Source organism: Anomaloglossus baeobatrachus, chromosome 8, assembly GCF_048569485.1.
Source record: "Anomaloglossus baeobatrachus isolate aAnoBae1 chromosome 8, aAnoBae1.hap1, whole genome shotgun sequence".
Classification (NCBI taxonomy): domain Eukaryota; kingdom Metazoa; phylum Chordata; class Amphibia; order Anura; family Aromobatidae; genus Anomaloglossus; species Anomaloglossus baeobatrachus.
Genome location: NC_134360.1, coordinates 113419570 through 113436878, shown reverse-complemented (window position 1 = coordinate 113436878; position 17309 = coordinate 113419570). Strand labels below are relative to the sequence as shown.

Sequence of the window (17309 nt, the reverse complement as noted above, 5' to 3'; positions counted from 1 at the left end):
TTTTTTTTAAAGATTTATTTTTACAGCACTGTGATGTCCAGCAATCAAAATACAGGGAAGCCCATTTTGTTTTTAGTTATTTAAATAAATAATTAAAAAAAATATATATGGGCTCCCGCTGCATTTTTTTGTATTGCTAGCTAAGGGTAATCCAAGCAGCTACTGGCTGCTAACCCCCACTGCTTGGTGTTACCTTCACTGGCAATGGAAAATCCAGGGAAGCATTTTTTATTTTTTTTTGCCAAAAAACTACAAAAAAAGGACGTGAGCTTCGCCATATTTTTGTATGCTAGCCAGGTATAGCAGGCAGGTGCTGGAAGAGTTGGATACAGCGCCAGAAGATGGCGCTTCTATGAAAGTGCCATTTTCTGAGGCGGGTGCAGACTGCAATTCGCAGCAGTGGGGCCCAGAAAGCTCAGGCCAACCTGTTCTGCGGATTCCAATCCCCAGCTGACTAGTTGTACCTGGCTGGACACAAAAATGGGGCGAAGCCTACGTCATTTGTTTTCTAATTATTTCATGAAATTCATGAAATAATAAAAAAAGGGCTTCCCTTTATTTTTGGTTCCCAGCCGGGTACAAATAGGCAACGTGATTTTGACGTCACGATAGGTCCTGCATCACTGCTGGCAGTGCTGGTTACCGGGAGGATTCAGCGATCATCGGATGGAATAGCGGCAGGAGACAGAGTGCAGGAGGGATCGCGGGGACCGGTAAGTGTTATGGCAATGTTTATTAACTGTATGTGTACATTTATAATGCGTTTTTATGTGTTTGTGATTGCTTCCCATTATATCCTATTGGTTCGAGTTCGGTTCGTCGAACGTTCGCCGAACTGAACTCGAACGAGACCTCCGTTCGACGAACCGAACTCGAGCCGAACCACGGCTGGTTCGCTCATCTCTAGTTAGCACCAGTGTGCTCAGCACCCCTGAAGAAAAACCCGTCCGGCGTGCATAGAGTGGGGTCATCAATGCTCTGACGCACGCCTATGTTGGGGGTTTTATCGCGGCGGGTCCCCCATGGAGCAGTGTAATGGACACCTGGCAGGGAGCCACACTGGACTCTTGTAGTATTGTTTAAGTTTGTAACATTTAAGAAAATGTGCATCCCACAATGGGATGAAATGTTCTAACATGTCTTGTTTTGTTTTCTTCAGTCCGGGAGAACTGAGTTTAACTAAAGGGGAGTGTGGTGCCCCAGGACCTGGTCACCACAACAGCATTGCCCCTCCAAAGGGTTAATGCTGAGCCTGGAGGTAATTGGGAGGTCTATTGGCCAGTAAGTTTAACATCCAACGCAGTTTCTCCCTCAGGCCAGCAGGGGGAGCTCTGAACCTGGAGTTCCAGGGAGCATTCCTTAAGTCTGACCTGAGGGAGGAGTTAGTGTTCAGTCTGTAGAGAGAAAGCAGACGCAGAGTAGTGCTGTCCTGCGGACTGGGGCCTGGAGCTGGAATAGCTTGGCCCAGTGAAGCAGGAAGAGCAGAGAGGCACAGAAGAGACTCGGACATCAGAGTCTGTGGCCACCAGGGCCTAAAATACTCCCTGGTAGCCGAATCCGAAGGGCAGGAGAGCTGCAAGCACCTGGCCCATAAACAGCCCGAAGGTACAGCTGCATCACCAGGGCCCGGTGTGGACTCCAGCAGAGAAGCACCAGAGAGGGCCTGCACAGCCTACTACACAGGGAGAGGGACGTACCACCGGTCCCAGCAGCAAGAGGGCCATTGCTAAGCCAGAGAGCAGGGTCCTATAACAGTAAAGAAAGAACAGGAGTAGGCCTCATACTCATCTGGCCAAAAAGATACCTCAGTTACTTCCAGGCCAGCTGGAGCCCTCTACCACCTATGACAGTCTCCCTGGACTAAACTGTTGCCAAGTAAAAGTGGAGAAGGTAAAGAGACTACTGTTTGTGCCTGTTTCTTTCACTGCCTGTCGGCCCTGCACCGTATTATTCACACAACATCACACCATAGACTCTCACGAGCACCAACTGTTGCCCCGGGGCACCGCTCCACCTGTGGGGAGCAGGACCATCCGAGCTGCCATACCACCAGCCCCGGAGGCCTCATACAGCAGCGGCGGCTTAATAGCCGCAAACCACAGGTGGCGTCACGAAAATACAAACTTTAATCAACCCCACTGAAGCCATCTTAATTGACACCCACCAGGGTCAAGGAGTCGGGCCCCGCCACCACTGACGACCCCCGGACTAGTCCGGCCCGGCATCGGGTGTCCCATAACCCTGGGGTGGGTGAGTCACTCCTGTAACTGACCGGATACGCTCCTGTAACTGACCGGATACGCTCCTGTAACTGACCGGATACGCTCCTGTAACTGACCAGATACGCTCCTGTAACTGTCCAGATATGCTCCTGTAACTGTCCAGATACGCTCCTGTAACTGACCGGATACGCTTCTGTAACTGACCGGATACGCTCCTGTAACTGACCGGATAGGCTCCTGTAACTGACCGGACACACTCATGTAACCACCTTAAGATGCTTTTTAGGCATAAAATAAGGGACTGCAGGGGTCAAGTCCTGACCGGGGGGGCCGCGCGTCTCTTCCGCAGGAGAAAGCAGGAGACCCCAACTGTCAGTACCCACGATCAGGGTTCCGTGCGCTGCGGTCTCCTGCTTGTGTTCTCCCTAAGGTGGATGCAGGCAATTCCACAGCAAACAATTGACATGCTGCGGTCTGGAAAGAAGCTCCGCAGGTCAGTGTTTGCTGCGGAAAAAACAAGCACAGTGGGCACGGGATTCCTAGGAATCCCGTCCACTATGCTCGCACTGTACACGGCAGCGGTTTGGATGCAGCTGACGTATGCTGCGTCCAAACCGCTGCAAATACTGATCGTGGGCACGCACCCGTACGACTCCTATGGACCTGCTTTATTACTCATGAATCATGCGATATTTTCTTGGATGATTTTGAAGAAATTACCAATAAAGGTGAATTTTATTATTAAGAAAAGAAATCTGGAAGCTGGATCATTTCTTCTTGTTTCCCTATTAACTCACAGCAAACAGGTGCCTCAAACCCCATTAAAACATGTTGAGCGACACTAGAGGACACAGCGGGTACAATTATGCTTTGTTAGAGCGTATCACAGATACATAAACCAAAGGCAGACTGCCTGGGGAGCGCTCACCTGTCACATTCAGAGATATCTAATATACGTTCCCTAACAGTATGCATTGTATCTATTTCTAATTAGATGTGCAAACATATTGTGTGGCATGGTCAGTACTTGGCCCCAGTGGAGCTCACATTTTACTTTCTAAAAAGGTCAATTTTATAAGGAGGCTAATAATCTCATGTACGGAGTGCAGAAATTCAACCGAGTATCAGAAGGAAACCACCAACTCAGGGCAATGAGGGCACTGTTTCATTGAGCAGAACAGGTGCCCCAAAATGCCTCATTTCTTAAGGTACCGTAACACATAACGAGATCGCTAGCGAGATCGCTGCTGAGTCACGGTTTCTAAGACGCAGTAGCGATCCCGTTAGCGATTTCGTTATGTGTGACACCTACCAGCGATCAGGCCCCTGCTGTGAGATCTCTAGTCATTGCCGAATGGTCCAGGCCATTTTCTTCAAAGGCGATGTCCTGCTGGGCAGGACATCGCTGTGTTTGACACTGTGTGACAGGGTCATAGTGACTGCTGAGTTCGTTATACAGTTCGCTACTGCTTGACGTTGCTCTCCCGCTGTGAAGCACACATCGCTGTGTGTGATAGCCAGAGAGCAACAATCTGAATGTGCAGGGACCAGGGAGCCGGCGTCTGGCACCCTGTGGTAAGCTGTAACCAAGGTAAATATCGGGTAACCAAGGGAAGCCCTTTCTTGGTTACCCGATATTTACCTTAGTTACTAGCTTACGCAGCTCTCAGACTGCCAGACGCCGGCTCCCTGCTCCCTGCACATGTAGCTGGAGTACAGATTGGGTAAATAAGCACAGCGGTTTGCTTATTAACCCGATGTGTACTGTGGCTAGGAGTGCAGGGAGCCAGCGCTAAGCGGTGTGCGCTGGTAACAAAGGTAAATATCGGGTAACCAAGCCCTAACTTAGTTACCAAGTGCAGCGTCGCTTCCACGCATCGCTGCTGGCTGGGGGCTGGTCACTGATCGCTGGTGAGATCTGCCTGATTGACAGCTCACCAGCGACCATGTAGCGACGCAGCAGCGATCCTGACCAGGTCAGATCGCTGGTGGGATCGCTGCTGCGTCGCTAAAGTGTGATGGTACCCTAAGGTCTGACTGTGTGACATCTCACCAGCGACCTCCCAGCGACTTACCAGCGATCCCTATCAGGTCGCATCGTTTTCGGGATCGCTGGTAAGTCGTTGTGTGTGACTGGGCCTTTAGAGTTACGACGTTTACCTGAAGGTAAAGGTCTGCTCGGATAATAGTGGAACATGACAAGTGATGGACAAGTGAGGAGACTATGGGAATATTCTTACACATCCAGTTAAGATGTTTTCTACTTCTTAGAAACGTTCCAGACATCTGATTGCATACATAAATACATATATAAGGGAAGGTAAATGACATCTTATCTAGAATGGAAGGTATTTATCTCACAGCACACACAGTGAAGGATGATCTTTAGTACCTGAATGTCAATAGGAATGTAATCTTCATAGACGTTGTACCACAGTTCATGAAGATCACAAATTTCAGTAATGAAGTCTTGAGATGTTTTTGGAGGGGATTCGATTATACTGTCCAGGTAACTGAGCCCCGTGTTTGATGCGCTCAACTGAGCACTATTAATGGTACTAGTAGATTTTAGGATGGAACAGCTTTTCACAGGTATTTTGCTGCCCTTTGGACTCTGGACCGGTTTGTAGTCGAACATTTTAACAAGACTGAGTGCTAGATCTAATTTTCTGACATACCCAGAGGTGCTAGCAGTATAGTTGCATGACGAGCAATGACACTTTACATTGTCCATGTTTGATTTGACTTTTTCGTCAGATCTTTGTAAGTAAGACCCTGGATCCTTGGTATCTGGAAGTGATTCAGCAGAATGTGCAGAAGACAATCTGTCCAAACCATCGCCATCTGAAATAACTTTGTCGTTTGCAGCATTATTTTCTGAAGTTTGTGGAATGCTTACTAGATCATTATAAGCGCTGATGCATGTGGACATTTGACCAGAAGAGATGTTTTGGGCTATCCTCCTAGGTACTTTACAAGTGGCTTCATAGTCCGAATCAGCCACTCTCAAGGAAGAACATCCATGACATTTCCTGGGGATAGCTGCTGCACCATCATAGTGTGAACAATGCTGAATTTCTTGGCTAGTTTCCTCCAATTCTGTCCAGTATTCAAATCCAGAAAAAGCAAAGTCTTCCTGGAGAAGAGCTGAGTAAGAGTACTGCACTTCTGAAAGGTGTGCAGCCTTAACAGTACTATCTCCTGCCTTGGCCTTTGGACCCTCTTCATTATTATTATTTTTTCTGTAAAGGCTAGCTAGGCAATGCTTAAGTCTATCCTTCTCAGAAAGAAGCTTTTGTAGTCGTTCAATCGAGAGGGCTTCAATGCGTGCTATCACCGTATCGAATCTGTAAAAACGTTCAAGCATAAATGCACACTTACTGCAGGCAAATTCAGCACTGCCATCTCGTAAGATGTCCTTCCCCAAAACATGGGATAATATCACTTGCAGATTTAGTTTAGCAGTTGAGTGAAAAATCCATCTCCGCTGATTTCCACAAAGCTCTCGGCTACAAATCCTGCACACATCTTTCATTTTTAAGTCCAACATTGAACCTAAGCTTTGATTTGCAAATGCCACTTAAATCAGATTTGGAAACCTCCCTGGGAAGTTGTATTGAAGGGAGCAGCTGTAATGCAGACTTACGGTATATGTGTATGGAAATCTTTCAGCAATAATTTGCAGGTTATATGGTTTCTTCTTTCATTCAGAAACACTATTATGAGAATTGCAGAAAAATGTCGTCCTTCAGGTAACGGTAAAAAAGCTGTAGTGGAAGAAACAAACGATAATCAAAGAAAGGATTCTGAACATTTATCTTTCAAAAAGGATTTCTAAGCTGAGATACTCCTGAGGTATTATGCAGGCATCACACGGGACAATCTATCGTGCTTTCGCACAAGCGATCGCACCCACCCCCGTCGTTTGTGCGTCACGGGCAATTAGTTGCCCGTGGCACACAAAGTCGTTAACCCACCGTCACACGCACTAACCTACTGAGCGACGTCGCTGTGGGCGGCGAACATCCTCTTCCTGTGGGGGACGGACATTCGGCGTCACAGCGACGTCACACAGCAGCCGGCCAATAGAAGCGGAGGGGCGGAGATGAGTGGAATGTAACATCCCGCCCACCTCCTTCCTTCCTCATTGCCGGCGGGACTCAGGTAAGCTGTGTTCGTCACTCCCGGGGTGTCACACAGAGCGATATGTGCTGCCACAGAAGCGACGAACAACCGGAGCACAGAAGGAGGAACGAGATTATGAAAATGAACGACGTGTCAACGATGAACGAGAAGGTGAGTATTTCTGCTCGTTCATAGGTGTCACACGGTACGTTATATCAAACGATGCCGGATGTGTGTCACTTACGTCGTGACCCCGCCGACATATCACACGATATATCGTCTCATGTGACGCCTGCATAAGGCTATGTCCACACGCTGCGTTCTGGTTTGACAACAAAAATGCACCCTCTGGCAGACTCTTGACAAATGTAAACACAGCGTTTGGCAAAAAAAACGCTGTAAAAACGCATGCATTTTCGATGCGTTTTCACTGCGTTGTCCCTGCGTTTGGACAGTGCATTTTTAAAGAAGAAATAAAATATGATAGGATAGGATATAATAAATAGCTAGAATACATAGATTGATAGAGGAATAGATAGAAAAAATAGATAGAAAGAATAGATAGCATGACTGCCCCCTGACAACAGACAGAGACAGAGCCATGCGATGAGAATGAACTTGTGTAAACCTCTGAGGTCAGTGCTGTGACACAGGCAGTAGTGCTGGGCCGCAGCTGTGACGTCAGAGCTTTACTCGAGTTCATTGTCATCGCGCAGCTCTGTCTCTGTGTGCTGTCATGAACTCAGGTGAACCTCTGAGGTCAGAGCCGTCACACAGTAAGTAGTGCGGGGCCCGCAGCTGTGCCGTCAGAGCTTCACCTGAGTTCACTGTAATCGTGCAGCTCTGCCTCTGTGTCGCGGCCTGATTTGTGGTCACAGGTGAAGGACTCACCTGTGACCGCAAATCACCTTAGTGACGGCACCGCTGATCGCGCAGCTCGCTTCAGTCACTCGGATGACTTGCTGTCACAGATTGAGGACTCCAGCTGTGGCCGCGGGTAACCTGAGTGACGTCACCGCTGATAGCGCGACTCACTTCAGTTGCTGCAAGGAGCTCACAGCTAGTGGTCGTGCTCTATGGCCGCTCGCTGTGACCTTCCGATGTAGCAGAGCAGGAAGCGTCGTAGGACCTCGTGTGGATTACGTCAGACCTAGAAGGCTGTTTGGAGGTTAATAAAGTGGTGAAAGAGGGTGTTATGTTTTGTCTTTTATTCCAAATAAAAGATTTTTTTGAGTACATGTGTTTATTTACTTTCACATACAGATTAATCATGGGGGTTGTCTCATAGAAGCCTGCCATGACTAACCTAGGACTTAGTGGCAGCTATGGACTGCCATTAACTCCTTATTACCCTGATTGCCACCGCACCAGGGTAATCGGGACGAGCTGGGTAAGGTCCCGGGACTGTCGCATCTAATGGATGCGGCAATTCCGGGCGGCTGCTGGCTGATATTTTTAGGCTGGATGGCAGCCTAAAAATGATAGGCCTCCCCAGTCTGAGATTACCAGCGAGAAGCTGTGAGGCTTTATCTTGGCTGGTATCAATTGGGGGGACCGCACGTCGTTTTATTTATTTTACTGCACGATATAGACCCGCTCACTGGCGGCTGTGATTGGTTGTAGTGAGACAGCTGTCACTCAGCATAGGGGAGCGTCTGACTGCAACCAATCATAGGCGCCGGTGGGCGGGGGAATCAATGAATATGAAATGAGCCTAATGAGCGGCCGGCACTTTCGGAAGCAGGGGAAGCCTCAGGAGCAGTGTGACAGCCAGGCCGGTGATCGGTGAGTATGAAGGAGGGAGAGAGGGGGGAGACCAACTGACCAAGAGAGATAGACCAAAAACGTCAGAGAAAGAGAGAGAGAGAGAAAGACTGACACCAACCGATAGAGAGAGAGAGAGAGAGAGAGAAAGAGACCGACAGAGAGAAAGACGCAAATCAAAAAATTCCATGGAGCCTCTGTTAGGAGTTTCAACACAGAAAACTAGCCAGATATCCCTCCGGGAAGGACCTAGCCAAGGAGTGTCTCTTTTTAGGAAACCACCATAACCACCATATTAAGTGGCCCTTTTAGTCAATATCCAACTCTTTGACAAGTTTATAGATATGACAAGAGAATTGCCAAGGCCAGGTATCCATCCACAGACAGCTGTTTCGGGGTATTGCCCCTCATCAGTGTGGAGTAGGATTCTGGCCAGGTGGGAGCAATGCCTAGCAGACCAATAAGACAAAACAATCACTGATCTCGGGGAGACCAACCAGAGAAAACACTGCCAGCAGTCAACAAGGGCGCTCAAGACAGTGAAATCCTTGGCTGCTGGCAGTGTTTTCTCTGGCTGGTCTCCCCGGGATCAGTGATTGTTTTGTCTTGACAGAGAGAGAGAGAAATCAACACCTACAGAGAGAGACCAACACCGACCGATAGAGACCGACACAGAGAGAGACTGACAGAGGGAGAGAGAGACCGACAGAGAGAGAGCTTTGGCAATGCTAATTGTATTTTGGTCCTGCCAATAAAGCTTATTTGATTTGATTTGAGAGCGACAGACACCGACCGATAGAGAGAGACTGACAGAGAGAGAGACCGACAGAGAGAGACAGACACCGACAGAGAGAGACCGACACCGACAGAGAGAGACTGAGAGAGAGAGACAGAGAGAGAGAGAGAAACAGAGACCGATAGAGAGAGAGACCTGCGTTTTTGTTGACAAGAACGCATCCAAAAACACAGCTAAACATTTTGGTTGCGTTTTGACACACCTCATTCATTTCAATGGGTGGAGAATGCAACCAAAATGCAAAGTGACATGCTGCTTTTTTATGCAACCATTTTGACAAATATTTGTCAAACAAAACGCTGCCGAAAAAAAAGCAACATGCGCCCGGAATTTTGTGACTTCTCATTGACTTTGCTAAGGAAGCAAAACACATGCATTTTGCTACTGACACAGTGCAGTTTAAAAACGCAACCAAAACGCAAGAAAAAACAACATAAGGCTATGTGCGCACTTTGCGTTGAGGTAGTTGCAGTTCTAAATGCATCCTCTGGCAGAAATTGTCTTTGACAAAATTGGTTTGGACAACAAAAACGCCAAAAATACGCTTGCGTTTTTACCGCGATTTACATGCTTTTTCATTGCTTAAAGTTAGATGCGTTTTGAATACAAATACACTTCTAAATAAAGTTTAAACATTCAAACACTATGTAAAAAAGATTAAAAAAATTATTACAAATATTAAGATTAAAATCATATACAAAATAGCTACATTTCTTAAATTGATAACTGTGTTGTAATATTTATGTTTAAAATAAGGTTAAATTAAATTGTTTATTATTAATTAAATTGTCGGACTATGTGTGTGTGTAAAGGGACATATCATGCCCTTAAAATATTGTTTAAAATGCTTTTATTTTGTCAAAATAAGCATGCTTTCTGCATCAAAAAAGCATGTAAAACGCTAGAATTTTGATTTTGGATGCGTTTTGCTACTTCTCATTGACTCTAATGTTAACAAAACGCTGCCAGAATGGCAAAAACAATTGACATGCTGCTTCTTTGAACGCAGAGTTTTTGCCAAATTTTCAGCATCTAAAACACTACGTTTTTAACAGCATTGTGCGCACAAGAAAGCCCTATTTCCCTTAGACTTTGCTGGAGAATCAAAACGCATGCATTTTTGCATTAAAACGCTGCAGTTGAAAACGCTGCGGAAACGCATTAAAAAACGCAAAGTGCGCACATAGCCTAATAGAGGCAGTTCTTACTAACACATCTTTTATCCTATGTAAAGTAAGGATGAGAAGTGATACAGAGGAGCACAGGACAAAGCCATCTGCTGGGCATAGGTAGAGGGCCCCCTCCTCACCACTGACAAGCAGAATGCACGCTTCGCACACTGCCGCAGCTTCAGCACAGCTCGACCCCAGTACATTAATAAAGTAACACATAAAATTTGTCTCTCCCTCTTGCGCACAAGAAATAATGTCTCTTACATGAGCATCAGCAGCAGAGGAGCAGCTCCCTGGACAGATCTTTGCATCTTCAGGGATAAAGGACCTTAATGATGTCATAAGCATGTGATCAGTCACATGAAGGGAGGACAGGGGTGGACAGGAAGGAGACGAGCAGAGAGGGGAGGGGCAGGGAGGAAAGGGACAGAGAGGAGGGGGTCAGAGAGGAGAGGGATAGAGATGAGAGGGGCAGGGAGAAGAGGGGCAGAGAGTGTGGGGTGCAGGCAAGAGAGGGGTAGAGAGGAGAGGAGCAGGGAGGAGAGGGGCAGAAAGATGGAGGGCAGTAAGCAAAGGGGCAGAGAGTGAGCGGGCAGGCAAAAGAGGGGTAGAGATGAGGGGGCAGGGAGGAGAGGGGCAGAGAGGAAGGGGACAGGTAGAAGAGGGGCTGAGAGAAGTGGGCATGGAAGAGAGGGGCAGGGAAGAGAGGGGTAGGTTGGAGAGAGGCAGGGAAGAGAAGAGGGGGCAGGTAGAAGAGGGGCAGAGAGGAGGGGGAGGTAGAAGAGGGGCAGAGAGAAGGGGGGCAGGTAGAAGAGGGGCAGTGATGAGGGAGACATGTAGAAGAAGGGCAGAGAGGAGAAAGGTAGAAAGGAAGGAGGAGAGGGGCAGGGGGGGAGTGAAGAGGGGGCAGAGAGGAGAAGGGCAGAGAAGAGAGGGGCAGAGAGGATGGGGGCAGGGAGAAGAGGGGCAAGAAGGAGAGCGGCAGGGAGGAGAAGGGAAAGGCAGAGAGGAGAGGGGCTGGGAAGAATGGAGCAGATAGGAAAGGGGCAGGGAGGAGAAGGACAGGGAAGAGAGGAGGAGAGAGGCAAGAATAAAAGAGGATCAGGGAGGGGAGCAGGGCAGGATGAGAGGGCCAGAGTGGAGAGGGCAGGGAGCAGAGGGGCAGAGAGGATGGGGAAGAGAAGAGGGGGGCAGGAAGGGAGGCATCAGCAGCTCAGGCTTCAAGATGCGGCAGGCCAATGTGCAGAGATCCCCCATAGAAACTGCTCTATACGTGCATCACTATGACACAGAGCTGCAGGATAATGTGCAGGGATCCCCCGTACAGACTGCTCTATACTTGGATCACTATGACATAAAGCTGCAGGACAATGTGCAGAGCTTCCTCATACAGACTGCCCTATACTTGTATACTTCTATCACTATAACACCGACATCCTCACTATCATCATGGGCGATTTCAACATCTCCATCGACACGTCCCACTCATCTGTTTCTAAATTTTGAACATACTCACTTACTTCCTCCTTCAGGCTCACCCAATGGTCCTCTGCAGCTACTCACAAAGATGGCCACACGCTGGACCTCATCTTCACTTCTCTCTGTTCAACTTCTAACCTCTCAAACTCACCTCTTCCTCTGTCTGACCACAACCTACTCACATTCTCTTCCCTCTTTTCTCCAAATACACAAACTTTAGCACCCTCGCAGAAATCTCAACCACCTTGATTTACACTCACTTTTTCAGTCCCTTCTCGCTCTCGCAGACATTGCTTCCTTACACGATGCAGATGCTGTTGTCACTTTATATAACACTACAATCTCTGCAACTCTCGAATCAGCCGCCCCCTTCAGGCATACCAAAACTCGTACATTCAACAGGCAACCTTGGCACATGAATTAAACTAAAGAACGGAGACGGGCTTCCAGAATTCCTGAGTGCAGATGGAAGGGATCTCATTCCACGGAGCACTTCATTGCATATAGAGTCCCTCACCACTTTCAAGTCCACACTCACTGCTGCCAAACAAACCTACTTTTCATCTCATATACTCCCTGTCTCACAACCCTAAACAACTATTCAACACTTTCAATTCTCTCCTCCGTCCTCCAGCGCCACCTCCCTCTCAAGGGAGACATTGCCTCTTTCTTCAAGCAGAAGATTTACATTAGAGCAAGCTTTGGCCCACAGTCCCTCATCATAACTACTCAGCCCTCTTCCTCCAAATACAGCTTCTTTACCATGACAAAAGATCATCTTTCCACTCTACTCTCAAGATCACATCTCACCACCTGTGCAGTTGACCCGCTCCTGTCACACCTCATCCCCAACATCACCGCAGTCCTCATTCCGACCCTAACCCATCTCTTCAACCTATCACTCACAAATAGTGTAGTCCCTTCATGCTTTAAACATACTTCGATCACACCCATCCTCAAAAAGCCCTCCCTTGATCCATCCTCAGTGTCAAGCTACTGCCCCATATCACTTTTCCCCTATGCCTCAAAACTACTGGAACAGCATGTCCATCTTGAACTGTCCTCCCACCTTTACTCCTGCTCCCTCTTTGGTTACAATCTGGCTTCCAACCTCATGATTCCACCAAAACTGCCCTAACTAAAGTCACCAATGACCTACTAACTGCCAAAGCCAAGCGCCACTACTCTGTCCTCCTCCTCCTGGACCTGTCCTCTGTCTTTGACACAGTGGACCACTCTCTCCTATTACAAATTCTCTCATCGTTGGGTATCACAGACTTGGCCCTATCTTGGATCTCCTCATGCCTAACCGACTGAACTTTCAGCATCTCCCATTCTTACACCACCTCCACATCTCACCCTCTATCTGTCGGTGTCCCCCAAGATTCAGTTCTTGGACCCCTCCTGTTCTCCATCTACACCTTTGGCTTGGGACAGCTCATAGAGTCCCAAGGCTTTCAGTATCATCTCTATGCCGATGATACGCAGATCTACCTCTCTGGATCTGACATCACCTCCCTAATCACTCCCTACTTCTCTGCTTGATTCCTAAAGCTTAACATTGACAAAACAGAATTAATTATCTTTCTTCCTCCTCACTTAACCCATCCAACAAGCCTATCTATCAAAGTTGATGGCTGCTCACGCTCCCCAGTCTCACAAGTTTGTTACATCGGAGTAACCCTCGACTCTGCTCTCTCCTTCAAGCCGCACATCCAAGCCCTTTTCACCTCATGCCGACTATAACTCTAAAATATCTCCCGAATTCGCCCTTTCCTTAATCAAGAATCAGCAAAAACATTGGTGCATGCCCTCATCATCTCCCGCCTCGACTACTGCAAGCTACTGCTCTGTGACCTCCCTTCCAACACTCTCGCACCCCTCCAATCTATCCTAAACTCTGCGGCCCGATTAATCCACCTGTCCACTTGCTATTCCCTGGCCTCGCCTCTCTGCCAATCCCTTCACTGACTTCCCATTGCCCAAAGACTCCAATTCAAAACACTAACCATAACATACAAAGCCATCCACAACCTGTCTCCGCCTTACATCTGTGACCTAGTCTCCCGGTACCTACCTGCACGCAACCTCAGATCCTCAAAAAGATCACCTTCTCTACTCCTCTTTTATCTCCTCTTCCCACAATCGCATACAAGATTTCTCCCGTGCTTCCCCCATTCTCTGGAATGCTCTACCCCAGCATATAAGACTTCTGCCTACTGTAGAAAGCTTCTTGAATCACTATGACACAAAGCTGCAGGATAATGTGCAGAGATCCCTCATAAAGACTACTTTATACTTGTATCACTATGACATAGAGCTGCAGGAAAATGTGCAGAGATCCCTAATACAGACTGCTCTATACATGTATCACTGTGACACAAAGTTGCAGGATAATGTGCAGAGATCCTGTCGCGGGCGGAGGAGGGGACGCTGCGCTCACCCACTGCTCGGGTCCGGCCTCTGCGGCTGCTGCTGCTCGGTGGTGGCTCGAGCGGTGGGCCGGATCCCGGGGACTCGAGTGGCGTTCCTCACCCGTGAGTGAAAGGGGGTGGTTTGGGTTTAGGGATATTGTCCGTGACGCCACCCACGGTTGTGGTCAGATTGGTGACACCACCGCTGCTCTGGACGGGGATCCCGGGAGCGATGACAGGGAGCAGCTTGGATGTTGGTTCTTCCCTCCGTGGTTAGGGGGTTGGTTGTCCCGGGGCCTGGTGAGGGAGGTAGGGATGTATGGCAGGCGGGTTACGGGGCCTGGTGAGGTGCAGGGTCGCGGGGACAGCGCTGTTCCGCACGGCACGGTGGTACTCACTCAGCCAATGACGAATGCAAAGTCTCCGGTAAAACAAACGGCTGGATGGACAGGTCCCACAGACGGCTGCGGTGTTTCTCCTCCCGGCAGGTTGATGGTGACTGCCTTTCCCTGCACCTGTGTTGTGTTACGGTTCCAATGGCTTCCCACCGGTAACCCGCTCCCCAGCTTGGATGGTGGCTGAGGGAGCCCCTTTTGCCCGCGGGCTCTGGCTCTGGGAACTGTAGCCTTGGCGGTGACTGTGTTTCCCTCTACGGTGTGAGCTGCTGGGTCTTGACTGCTGGGAAACCCCGGAGGTTCCCTTCGCTAAAAGATTTGTATGACCTCGGCACTATTAATAAAGTAGAAAAGGAAGACCGGCACCAATATGATTTGGAACAAAATCTGTTTCTTTATTGTTTTATTTCACAAAACGTATGTCCAAAAAAAATGTGTTAAAAAATTTTCAGTCAACAATATAAGACATTTTGACAATATTGTCTTCTTCAATATTGACTAATGAATAACAAAAAAAATTGTATTCATATTTTTCATACAAAATTAAAAGCATAAATGAGAAAAAAGCATCACTAAATACATTAGAACTGATAATAGTGACTGCAATCCTTGTTTGAGGCACTCCCTCTAGTGTCCATAAATCAGTTCTACACAGACAAATCCATAAATAACAATTACCTAAAAAGAAAGAAGAACCTGCTTGATTCAAATAAACCGAGAAATCGTCTCAATATGAATTATTTCAATGTTGCAGCATTTACCTAATAAAGATAAAGAGACCACTATCATAAAAATATGAAAATTAAGAGATGTGAAATAACAAAAAAAGTAAAAAGAAAAAAGTAATCTGGAAAAAAAAAATTGCCCTTATTCCAATAACTTTACATAACATTATCGTACATCATAACTGAAAAATCATGAAGGAAAATTTATCAGCTGAGTATATATCAATACATGTCAAAAGGTAATGAGACTTCTTAATTAATGTTGTGAATATCCAGACATCATAATGCAAGGAAAATGGTCATGTGAACTGCTCTTTCTTTATAATGAAAAATAAAATAATTAAAACGATATAAAACAAGGAAAAAAAACGAAAAATGGTGAAACAAAATCCCCATTTGTGTTATATATATCTCTGCATAAGGTGAATAAAATAAATTCATACCTGATAAATCTCCAAGTATTATTATATTATTGATAGGCAGTCTATTAGAGGGCCAGTGAAAGTGTTAATTTCTTACAGGTATGTGTTGCACAGCATTAATTGCTATAAAGGAGACAAATGTTATATATTTTACTCTTTTGTAACATAGGAATATACTTGTAATAAAATGAAGTGAATACCTTAATACATATAGGGGTAAACCCCCTCAGGCAATATATCCTGAAAGCACATAAAAACCTGCAAATGTGGGCCACTAGAACTGCTAATGCTATGAGTCCAATGGAGATCAGTCAGGGCAAATAGAAAAGATTTAAATATCAATTGTCCTTATGAAACACACACTTCTGACTAGTCAGAAAACAACAGCCCCACCAAAATAATGGTCAGGTATTAAGTGAAAGCATATACATATGTTATTTTTATAAAAGTAGAAACTGTATTAATAATAATTCAAAACAATTAAAAACAGGAAGAACCCACAAAGTGGAGCATATGATCCCAGGATGATATCCTCAACAATCATACGTAATATCCATTACAAGGTTTATAAATTTGTTAGCCACAGGGTAAGTATCACATAAATATTCCCATATAGTTGGAAACCCACATACAAATGTCTATGAAGCTTAAATGCTGTTTGCCCACTGAAAACAGAGGAGGTGTGGAAACATATGCAATTAGTATAAGGGTACATGCGCACGATGCGTTTTTTGCTACGTTTTTGCTGCGTTTTTTGGTGCAGTTTTGTTGTCAGAACTTTCTGACATTTGACTTCCCAGCAAAGTCTATGAGAAGTCAGATTTGCTATGCGCACATCGCAGTTTATTTGTCCGCGTTTTATTTGTCGAAAGTTTGTGACAAAAAAAATGCAGCATGTTCATTCTTCCTGCGTTTTGTCAAAAACGCAGCAAAAATGCATGTTGTGAAAAACGCACCGAAAACACACCGAAAACGCAGCAAAAACGCACCTACAATTACAAGCGTTTTTGTGACTTTTCCAGGCTCTCTCTGACAAGGTGCAGTTTTAGCTGCATTTTGGCTGCAGTTTTGGCTGCATTTTGGCTGCAGTTTTGGCTGCAGTGTGTGAACACAAAAAGATGCAGCGTGCACATGTAGCCAAAAAGTACTCACTTCAATCACCATTACTCCCTGTGACAGAGGGCAGACAGCCAAAGGCTCATATGCAAAAAACGAACCCCACAGAGTAGATGGAGTCAGATGAAAAGAACTAACCTAGGCTGTAGTTGTTAAATCAATGCCTGGAGGTACAATGCAAAAGCCCATCAGCAAGTTTACATACCGCTGCTGCTAGGATAAGTAAAAGTCGGTAAAAAAGGATGTTTACCTTGTGGAAAGAGGATCACCTGGCCGTATGCTCCACCACCCCTGACGCCGTTTCGCCTCGCTTCTTCAAAAGGGGTGTGTCAGGGTGAGAAGATGTCCGGGTTTTTAACCTCGCTGAGCAGCCAATAGCGGAGGCGGACTGTACGTGCCTCCAGATTGCCCCCGTCACGTGTCGGCATCGTCGGTGCATGGGGCAGTCCCAACCTACCTTCATGTAAACACTTCCATGGATGCACGCGCTGAGCCACAGCGTGGAACGCATCAGCTCATATAGGGCAACCAGGAAGTGTAAGGAGCGAGGACTGGTGCATGCGCACTACCAATGAACTGGGACTTAATGCATTGTGTGATTTTACATTGTAGGATGCACATATTGATTAGACAGCTTTGCCCATTATATATATTAATCAGAAAAAAACGTTACCAACGA

The 17309-nt window shown here is 46.7% G+C and overlaps 1 protein-coding gene across 7 annotated transcripts in view; it reads right to left on the bottom strand.

Moving 5' to 3' along the window:
- Positions 1 to 17309, bottom strand: part of PDE4DIP (phosphodiesterase 4D interacting protein) — a 1984767-nt gene that overhangs the window by 1332278 nt on the left and 635180 nt on the right. For 6 of the 7 annotated variants that reach the window (XM_075321954.1, XM_075321957.1, XM_075321956.1 and 3 more), the window contains exons 1-2: positions 10344 to 10431; positions 4615 to 5989 (exon numbers count right to left, since the gene is read on the bottom strand). The exons of the other annotated variant lie outside the window; for it this stretch is intronic. In XM_075321954.1, the coding sequence (XP_075178069.1) occupies positions 4615 to 5772 (1158 nt within the window). In that variant the 5' untranslated portion in view covers positions 5773 to 5989; positions 10344 to 10431. Of the gene's footprint in view, positions 1 to 4614; positions 5990 to 10343; positions 10432 to 17309 lie in introns of those variants that run through there. 7 annotated transcript variants of the gene reach the window in all.